General features: G+C 34.5%; 1 protein-coding gene and 1 pseudogene across 1 annotated transcript; one reads left to right on the top strand and one right to left on the bottom strand.

Moving 5' to 3' along the window:
* The first annotated feature begins 2,215 nt into the window (after window positions 1-2,215).
* LOC107887279 (transmembrane and coiled-coil domain-containing protein 4-like) lies at window positions 2,216-7,812 on the top strand (annotated as a pseudogene).
* A 289-nt stretch (window positions 7,813-8,101) lies between these two features.
* LOC121217895 (B-box zinc finger protein 21-like) lies at window positions 8,102-17,730 on the bottom strand. Its single transcript, XM_041094481.1, has 5 exons — window positions 17,666-17,730; window positions 17,472-17,532; window positions 8,936-9,160; window positions 8,527-8,882; window positions 8,102-8,357 (listed from the first exon to the last, which is right to left on the bottom strand). The coding sequence occupies exons 1-5, from the start codon at window positions 17,728-17,730 to the stop codon at window positions 8,102-8,104; spliced, it is 963 nt and encodes a 320-aa protein (XP_040950415.1).
* Between the last annotated feature and the right edge of the window lie 349 nt (window positions 17,731-18,079).

The following is an 18,079-nucleotide window of genomic DNA, read 5'->3' as shown; positions in this document are numbered from 1 at the left end:
ATGTAGGTGGTTGATACAGTTTTTTTTTCCATTTATTTTGGATTTGTTGAATAATAGATTGTTATATGTTGATTGTTCAAGGATTTTTATTGTTTAATGTATAGAATAAATTTTTTTCTTGTTTTTTTTAATTTATTTAGATTTTACTTGATAGAGTAGAAAGAAAATTAAAAGATGAAAAATTGAAGGGGTAGAAAAATAGAAAAATGAGAAATATAAAGTTTTTTTTCCATATGTGTGTTTGGTATGAGAGATGAAAAGATGGTTGTTCTTCTCATCTATTGCTTGGTAGAATTGGAAATTGGAAAGAAAGAAAATAAAACATTTGAAAAATGTGTAATTTTGATCTGATACGCACATCTCTCTCATCATTTCAATTTGATAAAAATTGTTTTTTATGTATTAGGATAGAAATGATTACTCCTCCTATTTTCTTTTCTCTCACTTTTCTTCTCAACCAAACACTCAAATTTTATTTTCTTTCCACTTTTGCTTTCCTGTTTCTCATCCCTCCGTTATTCCACCCAACAAAGTATACCCTAAGTGATGGATTGTATTTGTGAATTTTATTAAAGATTTTTATTAATTTGATGAATATTTTATATTTGAAATTTATTTAATCTCATTTTTCTATATTTGTAAATAGTTTTTTAATATTTGTAAATAGTTTTTTAAGCATATCAAATATTTTGAAAAAGTAGCGTTAAATACAAAAGGGTACACCAAAACAGTAGTGCTAATAGAAAAATGATATGTTCGGTACAATATCGACTACCTCAGTTTAAATGCAAAAAATTCAATCTCCTATCACGCCATTTTTTTCTATATTTTAATTTGAGGTGTTCATGAGTCGGCTTGATCAAGTTCGAGCCAAGTCTATGTATGGTATTAATATCATATTATAGTTGTCTAAGTTAACCCGCCTAAAAAAAAAGTGTCAAATTTTGCTTAAGCTTGCCATATTTATATATGGTTAACTCAAGTCTGTTTAGAACTACTCATATTATATTTTAATTTATTTTAAAAATATATCATGTTTTAAATATTTATAGGAAAATTATTTGACACATTTAGGATGTGTTTGGTTGGATGAAAAAGAAAAAGGATGGGATGAGGGAGTGGAAAAGTGAAAAGAAAAAAATTTAAGTGTGCTTAGTAGAGAAGAAAAGCGAGAAGAAAGAAATTATAAGAGATTGTCATTTTTCATCCTGATGTATAAAAGCTAAATTTTCTAAATTGGAATGATAAGAGAAGTGAAAATAAGAGACATGCATGTTAATTCAAAATTATATATTTTTCAAATGTTTTATTTTCATTCTTTTTATTTTTCAATTTTACGGATGGAAATAATTTTTTTCTTTCCAAATTTCTATTTTTCCTACTAAACCAGTCCAAGGATTTGAGTAGCCCAGTAGGCTCGACTTGACTTGGGCCAAACTTGGATAGAGATTTTTGCACATCAGGTCGAGCAATTTAACTTAAATAATAATTTTTTAATATTTTATAAATGTTTAAATAGTAAAACGGGCTCCTGGACTAGGTTGGCTTGACAAACAAGTTTGGGCATGAAATCTTTTTTGGGATCAGCCCTACCCAACTTATGTGTACCTCTATTTTCCTACTTAGCACAACTATGGAAATAAAAGAAAATTTATCTTTTTCCATCTTTCTATTTTTTTATCCTTTCAAGTTTTCATATTTTCAAATTTTTTCTACTCTATCGAGCAAAGTTTTAATAGAGTTTGAGCAAAGTTTTAATAGAGTTTTTAGACTCCATAAGTTAAGTTCAAAGAATGACATACATCTTATTTAGAATGAAGTAAAAAAAAGTTAAATATTAAAAATAGAACTTGTGGAAATATTTGAAGCTTATATGTGGAGTTAAAATATTTCATTTAAATATTAACCCATATTTATATATATATACACGTATACATACATTTCTTTTATTATTATATTTACATATTTCTTTTTATTAAAAAAATAAATATAAGCAATGTTTTTTTTAACATTTACATTATATTTATAACATTTTTAATTTTTATAATATAAATTACATACTAGGGAAAAAATGTATGTATTATAAATTAAAAAACAAGTTGGGGTCATATGGCTTAAATTCAAAAATTTGGGGCAACTCTTGAAATGTGGGATGTTATAGGGTCCATAACAGGTGTAATCACGTCACGTGATATATGAGGTTGCAGTAGCCGTTTCATTCGTCCCCGGGAAATCGCTGCGCACTCTTGAAAAAGTCAGGCAATAATAGCCTCTCGACTTTCATGGTTAAAACAAGCGAAGACCTCCAAATTCGTTCTCACTTTTCTCAATGGAAATATCATTACTTTCATCAACACAGAAATACGCTGCCTCAGCTCTCTTCGCTTTGGCTCTTCATCATTCTCAGCTTCATCAAACACGCCCAACCACTCGTCTCCTTTCTCTTGAAGAAGAGCCTATTGGTGAAGGGGCTAGCAACAGCAGCACCATTTCCGTTTCTGATTTCCCCCACCTTTGGATCCATGACAACTCCGGTTTACTTTTGCCTGTCTTCAGGTTTACTTTACATGTTTCATATTAGTCCCCTCCTTTCGCTTTCTCTATCTAATTTCTTTCCAACAAATTTTCCACGGATTAGGTTTATGGAAGTGGAGGATCAAGCTTGGGAGGGGCTCAAAGAAACCGCCGGAGTATCTACTCAAGCAAGGCATCACGTTGGATCAGTATGCCCCCCGTTTTAATCTTCATATCCAAATATTTGGATTATGGAACATTTTGATTCTTTTTTTTTTTGTTGTATTGAGAATGGTTTTGATTTTGGCACAGTTCATGACCTTACTGTCAGAGACAAATGACGAGGTTTCTTCAGGAATCCGAGAAAAGGAACTTGCTTTACTTAAGGCTGTGGATGCTACAATGCTTAGCATGGAAAGCTCTCTCGTTCTCTCTGAGGATAGCGATAAGAATTGTGACTATGAAACTCATTGCCGCCAGAGGTGCGCTTATCCAGACACAACTACAGCTACGGATCCTAATGGAAGAATCCCAAGGACTGCTCCCAATATATCCAATAATGAAGATGTGGATGGATCAGGCTTTAGATTTTTCGAGAAACCAATTGAAGAGCGAAAATTGCTTTCAGAGGAGAGGAAATTAACGGTTCTTTATGAGCTTCTTTCATCTTGTGTAGCCGATTATGTGACTGATGGCGGATCAAAGGGCTATGATGCTCGGCACCGAGTGGCTCTTCGTTTGCTAGCTACTTGGCTCAATGTAAAATGGACAAAAATGGTTTGTGTGCTTAAACTACTCATTATTTGATGCAAAAACCCTTTTGCTTTGTAGGTATGAATTGTTAATGGAATTTGGTTTTTAACAATCCAAATCCTGTTAGCAGTAATTTACTACATTTGACCCTTTCTATCATTTTTAAGGAAATTCCATTTTCTAGGAGGCTATGGAGATAATTGTTGCTTGCAATCTCATTGTTCGGCTGAAGAACGAAGATGCAGAGCAATTTGGAAAGATTAAGAACGATAAATGGAAACGGGCAGGCATTATTGGTGCTTCTGCTTTAACAGGAGGATCCTTGGTGGCCCTTACTGGTGGTATGGGATCCCTCAGTTTGTACATACAGATATATTTTTTCCTCAAGGATCCAACCCCCCCGCCCCCATTTTTTTAGGGCATAAGCGAAGTTATAAAGTCACCATCGAATAATTTCATAATAGGTGATGTGGTTAGGTGAGAAAGCAGTAGTAAAAGAAGAAATTAGGGCTGAAAAATTTAGTATGAAGGAAGATGGAACTTTAGAGAACTTAGGGTTCCTCTAGGTTTCTTTATTAAATTCAAAGATGATAATAATAATAATAATAATAATAATAATAATAATAATAATAATAATAATAATAAAAGTCCTGCAGCTGGAAAGCTGTTACAGGATATAGACTTTCTTGCAAGCAAAGTTTCTATACTTTCTTGCAAATAAAGTTTTATTAATAATCTTAAACTTAATTCTCAACTAATAATAATCCTAGCTGTCCAAAAAAAATCTGATACTTTGAATGAAATAAAATAAAATATATCTTAAGCTCCTGCGTCAATAGGCCTAGCTGCCCCAGTTGTTGGACACGGATTAGGTGCCCTTGCTGCTATATTAGGCAGCATTGTTCCTGCAGTTGGAGTAGGTGATTTGCTTTAGCCGCTAGTGCTACAGGACCAATTTCCGGTTCAGTTGCTGTTGCTGCATCATTTGGAGGTATTGATTGGTGGGGCGTTCTACGTGATCTTTTGTTTAAGTTTGGTGCTATTCCTTCAGAACTTTGTAGAGCTATCTGGTACTCGTAGTTATAACTGAACCATATAATGCTGGATATTAGGTGATCTATAAGCACTTTGATTATACTCCAACCCTTCAACGATACTGAGCAGTATAATTGTAAAACAAAATGTTGTTAGTCTCCTGACTGAATTGTCAATAAACCAAGCTTATATATATATATATCATAGGAACCTTAGCTTAACACGATAAAGCTGAGTTAACAGCTAAAAACTTCTACGGGCTAAAACCGTAGGGAACTTAACAATTAAAGGCTGTAAAATACAACCTGTTTGCTCCTAAAGTACAGATTTAGTTGTGATGATTGTTATCTAACTTAATCTCTTTATTTGTTTTAACTGAAGCAGTGTCGTCTCTAGAGCCACTAACTTATCCTTTATGCATCCCAGCTGCTGGAGCTGGTCTTGCAGGAAGTAGAACGGTTATAAGAATTGAAGACCTTGATGAATTCGAATTCATACAAACTGGGTTATATCATAACCAAGGCGTTAGTTTTCATTAATTTATTTAAATCTTTAGCTTTGTAGTTGGCTTGAGTAGGCTACATTATGAATTACTAATTATTGGTTCTTCAATGATGTCTGTTTTCTTACTGGCTCATTTCATGAATTTACTTACCGGTTTTAAATAACTGCAATTTTTCAGCGGCTAGCAGTTGGAATCTTGATTTCTGGAATTGCATTTGAAGAAGAAGATTTCTTAAGGCCTTGGGAAAATTATAATGATAACTTGGAGAGGTAAGATGTTAAACAAGGCTGAATCTTGCATTTCTGCTTTTGTGTTTACTTCCTTTCCTTCTATTCTCATGCTTCAACGTTCAGACTGTTTCGAGTTTCTTTGTAATCTAAAACCAACAACTTATTTGGTTCTCAAACATTCTGTGTCTCGGGGGTGCAATCCATTTGGTTTTTGAACTTAACTGGTATTGCTGTTGATCTCTCTGAGATGAAAAAGTTCCATCCTTAAGGGCAATGGAAATGGGTTCTGTTATGTTCATGGAATTTCAAATTAGTTGCATATTAGATGTAAATTGTAATTTGTTTTTTCTTGATCCTTGTTCTGCCTGCCATGTGATGTAGGCTTCAATTTTCTTGAAGCTACTTCCCCCTTTCTTGATAGTTAATTAGTCATTATTATTGTTCCAAATATGCAGGTATGTGCTAAAGTGGGAGTCCAAGAATCTGATTGCATTGAACGCTGGGATAACGGAGTGGATTACTTCGAGTACTACTTCAACATTATCCATCAAATTTAGCTAACTGGCACAATATATTGATTGAAAACTAGCGGTATTTTGCAGAAGTTGCATCAAACTTATTGCAAGGAGGAGCCATGCTGACTGTATTAAGTACATTACTTGCAGAAGAACCTCTGCCAGCAGCTTTGCTTGCTGCATCTGATCTTATCGACAGTGCATGGGCAATTGCCGTTGACAGGTTATATTTACTTTATTGGAAATGATAACCTTAGATGTATAATTCTAGAAACTGTTCTACATATTTTTAGACGTAGATACCGTGTGGCATGCACCTTCTGCACTTTTTGTCAACAACATTTTGACCAACATCTTAGTTCCCTTAGTCTTTAGAAAACGCCACTGGTTTCTCTCCTATTTCTCCCTTGGGCATTCTTGGACACTTTTTGCATCATAGTTGTCCATTCCTTGACACTTTGCGAATATTGACTCAGATCTGATAAAGCTGGAAAGCTGCTAGCTGAATTGTTAATAAGTGGATTGCAGGGACACAGGTAGCCACATATGATCAAAGCGAAAATCTGATCTTTTTGCACGATGAAATTAGTTGAGTGATCACCTTGGTTTATATATATTCTTGTTTCAGACCCGTGACACTCATCGGTTTCTCATTGGGTGCCAGAGTAATCTTGAAATGTCTCCAGTGTCTGGCTGAAACACAAGGAGATAATGGTGAGATGACCAACCACAATTTTTTCATCATTTTTAATAGGTCAGGTTGACAGTTTGATAGGCTTTCTTCAACCATATTTGTGCAGCTGGACTTGTTGAAAGAGTTATTCTTCTTGGAGCTCCCATTCCAATAAAAGATGAAAAATGGGAAGATGCCAGGAAGGTATTCTTGATTGCTTTCAAGCTGTAATGTTATTTGCACATATTTTTGATGGAAACCATGAAGTATCTGCTCCATCTATTGCTGGTTTGCAGATGGTGGCAGGAAGATTTGTCAATGTTTACCATACTAATGATTGGACACTTGGAATCATTTTTCGTGCCAGGCAAGAGATTGGTCTATACTTAATGATAACTTATACTCTGCAATAGTCAGTGTTATAACCCTACTCTGATTGGGACACTAGGCAACGTTAGAACCGACCAGAGAGACACCCGCAAGCGGCCCTCCATTCTGTACCGTCCGGATGGTCACTCAGTGACTGACTACCCATGTGCCTTGTACCCCCAACGGGAGGGACCATCCATCCTTTACCACCCAGTGGGACCTTCTGTTAAGCCATCAGATATTAACGGATACCCTCTCCTCAAGGGGAACCACTTGGGAATCACGACTTTCCTATAAAGACCCTGAGGTATCAACATTGTAGGGGGACTCTTCTCCTCTTCCAAAAACCCTAAGCGATCAACCTTCTCTACCTGAGTCCCTCTACTTTTTTGGCTCTCAACTCTAGAGTGGGTGAATCGGCCTTTCTTGACATCGGCCCCTCACCTTCTCCACCTCTGTTGATACTGTGTGTCAACAATCAGTGAAAGAGGATTTCTTCCACGGATGATCACCCACCCTAATATTTAAAACCTATGTTACTCCGACACTAATATGATATGGTTATATTTGATTTATTTTATTTTATTTCATGTATTTGGAGTAACATTGGAGTGTCAAATCCTTATGTCCATAGCTGCATATGAGATAATATTGGTATCGAACACGGTTACTTGAAAAAAATAACAAGGCCGAAGCACATAATTCAAACTGAATCTACTACTAGTCAGGCTTCGGGTCTCTGTATCCTCCATTATTATTATTATTTTTACTTTGTCAATTTTCCTGTCAGCAGCGTACTTTCCACGGGATTGGCCGGAATTCAACCTGTTCAACTTCGAGGGATTGAAAATGTAAGTAGTGAGTTCTTGCTAGTTCCTTTTCAATTTGGATGGTAAAAAGAAAATGAAATTTCAATCAAATTTGCAGGTTGATGCAACTGAATATGTGGAGGGACACTCTTCTTATCTTTGGATGACAAAGGAAATCTTGAGACAGCTTGATGTAGACAACTATAGGCTATTTTTAGGACTACCCAGCAGGCTAAACCCCTGCAAGACCAAACCAAACAAACAAACATAGTTTTCATCTAAACAAAGAACAAAAAGGAAATCTTGACTGTTTATATAGAATTTAATAATATATATATAATATAATTAAACGCTTCGCTTCAATTGTTGTCTTAAGGTTTTTATCTAAAAGGATATGCCATTTGCTAAATTCCAATCTCCAATTGAAGGTGAAAAACCATTACAAGGTAAAAGCAACATTGATAACTTTTCATTGATATTCAGTTAGTTACAAAAGTAGTATTGACCGGTGTCTGTTGAGTTGAGTGGCAAAGAGCTCGATACCCTTTAAGTAAGTTTTTGGGTTTGAGTCTTGTGAAAAGAAAAGCATTGTTAGGAGCTTATTCCCTGTTTAGGGGTCTGACTCAGCTTGATTTCGAATTTAGTTGAGAGCCATCGTGACTGCCAAACATAGGAAGATATGATGTTATGAAAGAGGCCTAAATATCTTGGAGGCAGTGGAGGGAGGGGTTATTTCTGGAACCGTAAAAAGAATCATCCGTCCTTCTCCTGTTAGCTTTGATGCCTATAGTTTCCTTGAACCACCCAGTTTGCCCTCCTATTTGTGAAGAATTATGGGGAGTACACAAGGAAGATGGTGAGTGCTGTGGAACCCAAAGCCCTGAACTTTCTGGTGAGAAAGTAGTCGTATTCCTCTCAAGATCAGCGTCGACAAACCGCAACAGACCATCATCACTGACAAATTCAGACCCAAAATCAAACAATTATTCAGATCCCAAAGAAAATCATATTTGTATACAGTGCCATGAGCTTTTTAGAATAGATGAGTGATGGATTGAATGCCAATCTTAAGAAACCGGAATCAAGGAAATCTTCGACGTGTCACCCTGGAAGCATCTCTTACAAGTAGTCAGATATGCTGCTCACTGAAGCACATGTTTCACTTCGTGACATGTTATTATCTCCACTGTTCTTGTTAATGACTGCTGCTGTTGCTGTTGTAGTCATAGCCGCTGAAGATGGATTGAAACTCGCTGGAGAAACAGAGAAGGGATCGTTGACCAATGTTTGAGAATTGAACTGAGGAAGGGAATCACCATCGTAGAGAGCCGAGGTAGCAGAGAGCTTAACCCCTGTAAGAAGAAACCTGTCATGCTTCTGGGTATATTGGTTTGCTAAGTGAATTGGAACATCACAATACATAGAATTGCCCTGTCTTGTACACAAAACACGAATCCTCGTTTCTCCTATAAAAAGACCCTACATCAGAATCAATCAACCAGAAACACCATCTTCCACACAATTCTACACACAAAAAGATGCCTGACAGATGTCACAGAGAGGGACTTGTTTAGAAGAGGAAGGATGGAGAAGGGAAAAACGTTGGTGTTTAGAAGCAAGCTTGTTGGCATGGTGGACGCGGTGATCACAGGCGCGCAGAGGGTGGCCTCGTCAGAGGTGCAAAACACGGAGGCGGCCTCTTTCTCACACACGTCACACTGAATCTTCATCTGTTTCTCGATCTTCAGCTCCAATTCCTGAAAGAGAGGATTATCAATCAAAGAAGATTGCAAGAGTAAGGTACTGTGTCAATGCTTAAGGATGGCACCTTGCTTTATTATATATATATATTCTAGTCTTACGTAACAATGACAATCTTAGAAAGTTGAAAATACGACCAATTTGAGTGTGATAAAGGTTTTTAAATGACTTCTATTAATATTTTAGAAAGGGCGTTAAGATAATAGAAGATTCAAATTCTGAGCAATGATGTGAAAAAGCAGCACCATTTTGATCACACTGACTTGATTATAGGGAGTTAAGTCTGTTGGAACGTCTCATTCTAATATTAAATTAAAACAAATTTTTATTTATTTATTTTGGATATCTAAGCATTTTGGTTCGATTCAGTCCGTGCGATGCTTACCAACTCATCTCCATTGCTAAAAACTAATTTTTAATATTTTCAATACTAACTATTTTTATTTTTCATAATTACATATAAAAATAAAATATTATCATAATTACATATAAAAAAATATTATCGTTTAATTAACTTATAATTTTAATGGCATATGATTCTTGAAGATTGAAAGCATAAGGATTATAAGAATTTATTCTCAATTTTTATTTTTATTTTATTTCCGACAGTGGGTTTTAAGTTGCTAGTAAAGTTTAATTTTGAGGGGACAATGATCAACTAAAAGACTCAGTTTTAATTTGATAATGCAATGGTAGATGCCTATTAATAAATCATTCTATGATTTGTATGCCTGTTAGTTTTTTCCTTTCTTTTATTCTTTGGCAAATGACTGGTATGGTTGTTAGTTGTTTCTTAGAAATTAATTATTTTTTGGTAATTTTTTATATTAATTTTATGTGCATTTGTTTGTTATTAATTGTTTCTTATTATAATATTATCTTTAAGATTTCAACATATGTTCTTTTTTTGAGGATGTAATCTGACTTAACACTTAGATAGCGTTCGGCTCTTTTTCATGTTATGATTCTAATGGAATGTGATTCTTGAGAATACAATTGCTAGAAAAGTTACTACTATACATGAGAAGGTATTGATTAAAATATGGGAAAAGTTATATTATCATGTTTAATTTATTAAGTACTTTCCTAGGAATGTAATGATAATTTATGAATTTACTCTTATTAAACAAAATATAATATTCATGTATTTAATTTTATAATAAAATTAATTCTTAAAAAATATTTGAATTAAAAATTTAATTGATAATTTTTACGTTAATTTTTCAAAACCCCCATGTAACATAATTTACTTAGGATATTGAAAAACACATAATTTACTTGAATATAATACATAATTGCTTTGAATTTGGTTGATTATTTGTTGAAAAAATCGGCTTAAAAATAATATTTTTAATTAAAATTTTTCTTTGAAATCGAGTCATATGATATCTATAGCAATAAATATTAATCAAAATTATATACTTTGTATGTAACAGCCCGATTTAGGGCCTAGTCGGAATAGTGGTCTCGGGACCACAAATTCGGAGTCGAATAAATTATTTTACTATTACTTTGGAGTCATTGCAGTTTATATTAGTGTATGAAAAATTTGGTGAGTTAATTTTGACGTTTGTGAGCGCGGAAAAAGGACTAAATCTCATAAAGTGCAAAAGTCCTTAATTAATAGCTAGAATTGTCAACTAGTTAAAGTTTATAAATTAGGGGTCTTTATTGGGAAATTAGACCCAATAGAGATAGCTTGGCCGGCCATAGGAGACAAATTGATGAGAAAGTCAAATTAGGTAAGTTTTGGTCACCAATTTTGACTAGTTTTAATATTAAAATAAAACAAAGGCCAAACCCTCTTTATTATTCTTCTTCACCGATTTTTACCAGCCATATGAGGGTTTTCAAGCTTGAAATTTGCAGCAACTTATCATCTCTAGAAGTAAGTGACTTTCATGTCCTTTGTTGAAGATTTTTACATTTTTGAGACCCTTGAAGCATAAGCTTTCAAATGAGGGGACTATTTTGCAAATGGTTGAAGGTATAGGGTCTTGCCATGAGAACATTTAGGGTGTTTTCTGAAATTTTATGGAAGAATATGAAGCTTAGTGGTGTGATAAACAACTTTTGTGAAAGGATTTTCATGAAAATACCTAAAAAGGACTAGTTTGCATAAGTTGTAAAGTAGATGATAAATGTGTAATATAGTGGGAATTTGGAGTTTCTATAAGAGTAAAAAGGGTTTGGCTAGGCTTAAGATGCGAAGAAATTAGATAAAAATCGAATTTCGAACCTAGGGGTAAAATGGTCATTTTGTCAAAGTCTAGGGGCAAATTGATCATTTTACCCAAGTATGAATTATTGAATGCTTAGATCAATAAAGTGACTAAATAAGTGCATTTTGTTATTATAGATCAAGAATTACCGAATCCGAACCTAGATCGGGGGAAAACCAAGCAATTAGATTAAACCGACTAGTCGCTTACTTTTTGTAATCCAATGTAAGTTGTATATAAATAATACAACTACAATGTTAATGTATGTGTTGAATTGTACTTGAAATTTAATATAGCATGATGGTAATAAAGATAGTAGAGTTCTCGTTTGAACCTAGGAAACAAATTAGATATCCATGCCATGGGTTATTGTGGGCTAGTGTAAGACATGTCTGAGACATGCATCAGCCACATTATGAGAGCCAGTGTAAGACCATGTCTAGGACGTGGCATCAACATTGAGACGAGTGCTAGTGTAAGACATGTTTGGGACATGCATCGGCTACGAGATGTGTCGGTGTAAGACCATGTCCGGGACATGGCATCGGCACAGATATGCTAGAGCTTATATAAAACCATGTCTGGGACATGGCATCAGCACCTTACCTACGTTTGAGGCTTAATGAATATCTGGTAGTGTTCCGAATGGTTCAACGATGAAAGTTGTGAACTTAAGTTATTGAGAAAAGTATAACTGTGTTGCGAGTGGTATAGGTACCTAATTGGTATGTATAAAATGTGAGCTCAACGTATAAAATGTGACCTCAATGTATATGCTATGTGATTTGTATGGATAGTGATGAGTAAGTTGTGCTTATGCCCTCTTTTGTATCATGGGTTTGTTGATAATTGGCAAAGTTGTTGTATATTTATTTATGTGCAACTTACTAAGCTATATGCTTACTCCCTTTTCATTCTATTTTCTTATAGTGTCGCTTACCTAACTCGAGGATCATTAGAAGTCAGAGATAGCGATCACACTATCAATCGAAGCATTCAGTATAGTTTGATTTATATTTTTGAAATGGCATGTATAGGGGATTAGACTTGTGTTTTGTGTTATTAGTAATTTGGCTAAATGTGTTGGCTTGGGATAAATCCCCCTATTTTGTATTAAGCGTCGAATGATGGCTAATATTCATTTTGATTTATATACAAAGATGTTATATTCATAGTTGAGTAAAATGCATACATGGAACATTGTTTATTGTGGCTGATTTGGTTGCATAAGATAGCCTTGTATTGGTTTTGGTTGCTAATGTGTAGGTTGTGTAAGTAAGGGTGGCATAGAGGCTTGGTAAATAACCTTATATTGTCCACACGGGTAGACACACGGGTGTGTGTCTAGGCCGTGTATGACACATGGTCTGCCCCATGGGCGTGTGGTCTGGCCGTGTGTTCCCTGCACGTAAAAAAATTTCAAGTCAGTATGCATGGTAGTAAACACACGGGTAGAGACACGGTCGCGTGTCTCAGCCGTGTGATAGACACGGCCTAGCACACGGGCGTATGCCTTGGCCGTGTGAAATTTTAGGGATGCTGATGTCAGAAACAGAATGTCCATGTTTTTGCACACGGGCTAGGACATGGGCATGTCATGGCCGTGTGAAGGACACGGGCCAGAGACACCGGCCAGGGACACGAGCGTGTGCCAGACCGCGTAAAAACCCATTAGGTGTGCATTTAGAGTTAATTTCACACGAGTGGAGGACACGGGCGTGTCCCTATATTGCTTAGGTCGTGTGAGCCACACGGGCCATCAGCACGACCATGTCGAAATGACCACACAGGCGTGTTACCCTTCCACATGGGTGTGTGTCCTGTTTCAATGGTAAAATTTCAATAAATGAATTAAGGACCCGGAATGGTCCCGAATAGTTTTAATGGTCGATTAAGGGCTTGTAGGCCCATAATAAGAAGTTTAAAGTAGAAATTGAAAAAGTTTTGAATTGGGTTGAGTCTTGGTGACTTGGGAACGTTTGTGTGCATGAGATCGAGTTAGGTAATGCCTCGTACTCCGCTCCGGCGTGGATTGCGCGTATGGGGTGTTACATTGTATGAGACGGTTTAAAGTCTACCCAACTTTCTATTGAATGGTCTCTCCGCAATTCTCAAATCCTGAACTGCTTTAAGTGTAGGTTCAATGTATATTGAACCAATCACACAAAATAAAAAAAATTATTAACTTTTAATAGAAATGTTAATTCTCTCTATAATCATAATCATACATTTTTCTCATAAAATAGAATTTATTCTGTAAAATAAATTACTATTATTTTTTGACAGAATAACAATGTATGTGAAGTGTGTAAATATTTCAACACATAGTTTTTATATATAGAGAACTAGTACAAAATTTCTTTTCAAATAATGTTTAATTAAATAATAATATTCTAATAGAAAAACACAACTTCTACTCTGAGTAGAAGACTAAGGGATAGCGACATGCCCATAATTCACTAGAGCTTGTTGCCCCTTGCATGTGGTAAGGCTTTATTGGACTTTCATATATTAGGTACAATTATATGTGATATTTGAATCTTTATTCAACTACTATAATTTATTCAACTCAATATTTATTTTATATTTTCAAAAATATTAATTAATTAATTAATTTAATTAAAAAAAATTAATTTCTCAAATAAATTATTTTTTCACCCCAATTTTAATTCCATTAAAGCATGACAACTTTACCGTATTAGAATATTTGAGGAAAATATAATTAATTACATTATTTAATAAATTCGTGATGACTAATTAATTTAATTCACACTTTAGACTTTAATTATTTAATTAATTAAGTAATAATTCAAAGTAATAATTCAAAGTAATAATTCAAAGTAATAATTCAAAGAACTTAAATTAATTTTTAAGTTATCTGTTGTACTTAGCAAAAAAATGCATTCACTGCGGATAGTGATCTATTTCTATTACTTCGTCGTTTTCATTCATTTCATATTATTGGTTTTGCTTGTAATTTGTTTCTAATTATCTCAAGCTAGCCAGGAAGGGACCGAATGGACATATATAATTAAGGTTAAAATAATTTGTAATTAAGTTATGGACTCTTCGCCTATTAATTGCAACATTATTTAGTCCTAAAGTCATTCGAGTAAAGTATCATGATTGAGCTCTCCCTTATTATATACTATTATGAAAGCTACTTCTCAAGTGCTTGTCCAATGACCTTATTGTAAGTGTGTTACCCTTATAGGGTATCCTTAATCTCTTCGAGATGAATCTGTTCTTTTAGTATGATTTTAATTTATCTCATGGTGAGCATTAAATCTTCCTTCATGAAAAGCCAATTACTATCAAATAGTAATTCAATCATTTATCATTAAGACAAATAACCTGTGACCACGTTACTTTTCATCTATCATGTAATACCGAAGAGAGGACATCATTTACCCTTTATCGGGCTATGAATTCCACTGTTGTGGAATGATGCTACATACTGTAGAAGTTGTATACCCAACTTACTAGCTTTCGGTTCCTTATTTATTTAAACTCATGCTTTCATTTACATTAAAATATACGAGTCACACATACATAGTCAACCATCCACTTAGGATTAAGGTATGTCACACTGTAAACGTCACAAGTGAATAAATCTATAAATGGATCTAAGATCTATTCTACTTGGGTCCTGTCTGATGTATTGTTAGTCTAATCAGTCTCATTTATTTCTCTATCTTTTGGGAGTCATCTGCTCCGATACCCAAGACAATGTATCTCCCCAATTGGACTTGATATGTGACATATTAGTCATTCACTCAATTTTCTCAATTTCGATTAGGCTAAGGACATGTTTAGATAATCTACTAATATAAGTTATCTTTTCATATTACGATTCGACCATGTAATACCATTTAATATTAGTTAAACGTTAGATAATCAAAGAGCCAATATTTGCTTTCATCTTTTTTTGTGTGAATAAAACCATTAAAGACAATATACGAAGATATTAATGATATTGGTGAATATTTTATTAAACCAATTTGTTCGAAAAATTACAAGAATATATGGACGAAATCACTACACTAAGGACATTAGATCCTAATAGAGGTGACTAAGGAAAGACAACTTGAGGACTACATGAGGGTGTCTTCATTAAAAAAAAGGACTATTTGATACTTTTGATTTTCTCCAAACTAAGAATGGAAACAATAGCTTAGATTATGGGAACATGAAATCTTCACCACAAAATATTGTTGGAAAAAATCTTGTTCAAAAATGGTTTTCTTACACAACGGATTTTTTTTTAAAACCGACATGGTTTGTCATATTTATAGCAATAAACCCTATACAGAAATCGTACCTATATTTTCGGATAGACGGATCCTTATCGTTCCTGACTTTCAACCAAATGATCTTCTCCACTATCTTCATACCACAAATTGTTTCGAGTGTGAGCTTGAATGATTTGAATCAAACACAAAATTAGAAATAGTTTTCTTTTCTTTTAGGGTGAAAACGAAAATTCTCTTCTCAAATAAAAAATTATTTCAAAAAATATATTTAATTCTTAGAGAATAAAAGTTTGTCTATTTTCAGGCAGAATAACGATGTTTGAAAGTTGTGTAAATAACCCTATCGATACCATCTATTTATAGGGAGAGATGATAGAACCCTTGTTGAATTGTAGAATTTTATTTCAACTAGAAAAAATGAAATCCTAGTTCAACTAGGATGTAGGGGGCTACAACCTTAGTTAATTATACTAGGGTTTGTCGCTCCCTTTTATTACATAAATGGCTTTTGGGCCTAATCCATATCGGGTCGAATTACAAGTTATGAGGCACACGGCCGTGTCCCAGCCCGTATCCATACCCGTGTAACTCTCTGACTTGAGTTACACGACCAGCCATACGCCTGTGTGCTAGACCGCGTGGACAATTTAATTTTCAAAAATTAGGTGCAGGAGTCACAAAGCCAAGACACAGACCCGTGTGCTAGGCCGTGTGTCACACACGGCTGAGAAACATGTCCGTGTCTCTACCCATGTGAACAATTTGAAGCTTTCTATTTCTAAATTTTTAAGATGCAGGGGGCACACAGCCAAACTACATGCCTGTGCACATGGCTGTGTGTCACACACAGTGGGGACACAAGCCCGTGTGGACAAAAATAGGCCATTTTCTTGGCCATTTTTCTCACCCAAATTGTCTTCAACCTACATTAATACTTGCATACATATACCAATCAATTCAAGATATTAAAACCAAACCAACATTAACATTATACATGATATATCATCACATGTATTCAAACTTACCTTTTTAAAGACATATATGTTTACCATATTTCAATCTAACCATACTAACCATACATATATTAACCATACTATAACCTTATATATATGTTCACCAAAAATATCATTACTAGTTGTTCCAATGGCTAGATTACAAACAACCATTTATATGCCAACATTGGCCTAGTTATCCTATACATGCCATTATACCAAAATAAGTTTTCTATTTATACCAAAACGAGTTGAAGGATAGTGTGATGATGCTCCGACCGATTCCAACCTTTATAAGCTTCTGAGCACTATAAAAAGGAGAAAAGAAAATTGAGTAAGCATCTCAAATGCTTAGTAAGTTTGTATAACAAGAATTTAACTTACAAATCATGTACATTCAAAATAAATATACAAACATGCATCCAAATCATTATGGCCATTTGCCTAAACACATATTATCTCAAGAAACTTAATAGTCATGTATATCATGTAAACATAAAAAATCAAGGATGAGCTCATCATGTAATAACTTTCATAAACACGTGCTTTTCATATCATACTTCCATATTACATGTACATTTCCATGACAAATCATTTCAAGATCAATTTAGCCATGTTAGAACTTAACCCGTTGAATTTACTTGAAATATCAATGGATACGCTTATGTAGTACACTTAAAGTGTACAAAACTGAAAATCTGTCAATTCATATCCAAGGGTACCTATTAGGGCACATTATCAGGAAGTACTCTCTTGAGCCATATAACAAGATGCTCATGTTAGCCATGTAACAAGAAGCTTATCCGAGCTATAACAGGAAACTCATAAAAAGTTTAAAACAGGAATCTCATTAAGCTTAACAGGTAACTCCGAAGTGCTATTATCAGGGAGCTCCGGATAGCTATATAACAGGAAGTTCAAGCGAGCCATGTCAAGAAGCTCACAAAGAGCCTATATCAGGAAGCTCATAAAGAGCTGCATTTGTGTCCACAATATACGTAGGATCACAACCAATCGTATAACAGGACACTTACAAAGAGCTGCGGTAGTCCGCAACATATGCAGGATTACTACCAATCAGGATGCTTGCAGGAACCATGTAACAGGAAGCTCGAGATGGCTTATAACAGGATGCTTATAAGAGCTATGGTGTGTCTACAACATATGCAAGACCACAACCAATCGGTAAATCCTGCATCCATCAAATTCCATCTATTCAAACGAGATTTATTATTTTTTGAGCAATATCATGCATGTAATTAATTTCATACATTAAAAATTTATACAATTCACATATATTCAACATTTCATTTCAAACTTATTAATACACATAATTTAGTTCCACGAACTTACCTCGTCACTTGTTCGTATACGGAAATCTACTAATCTGACACCTTTTCTTTTCCTCGATCTAACTTCATATTTGAGTTTTTTAGATCTATATAAAT

This window comes from Gossypium hirsutum, chromosome A03 (assembly GCF_007990345.1).
Source record: "Gossypium hirsutum isolate 1008001.06 chromosome A03, Gossypium_hirsutum_v2.1, whole genome shotgun sequence".
Classification (NCBI taxonomy): domain Eukaryota; kingdom Viridiplantae; phylum Streptophyta; class Magnoliopsida; order Malvales; family Malvaceae; genus Gossypium; species Gossypium hirsutum.
Note: the sequence above shows the minus strand (reverse complement) of the source record. Positions and strands in the feature narration are given on the sequence as shown.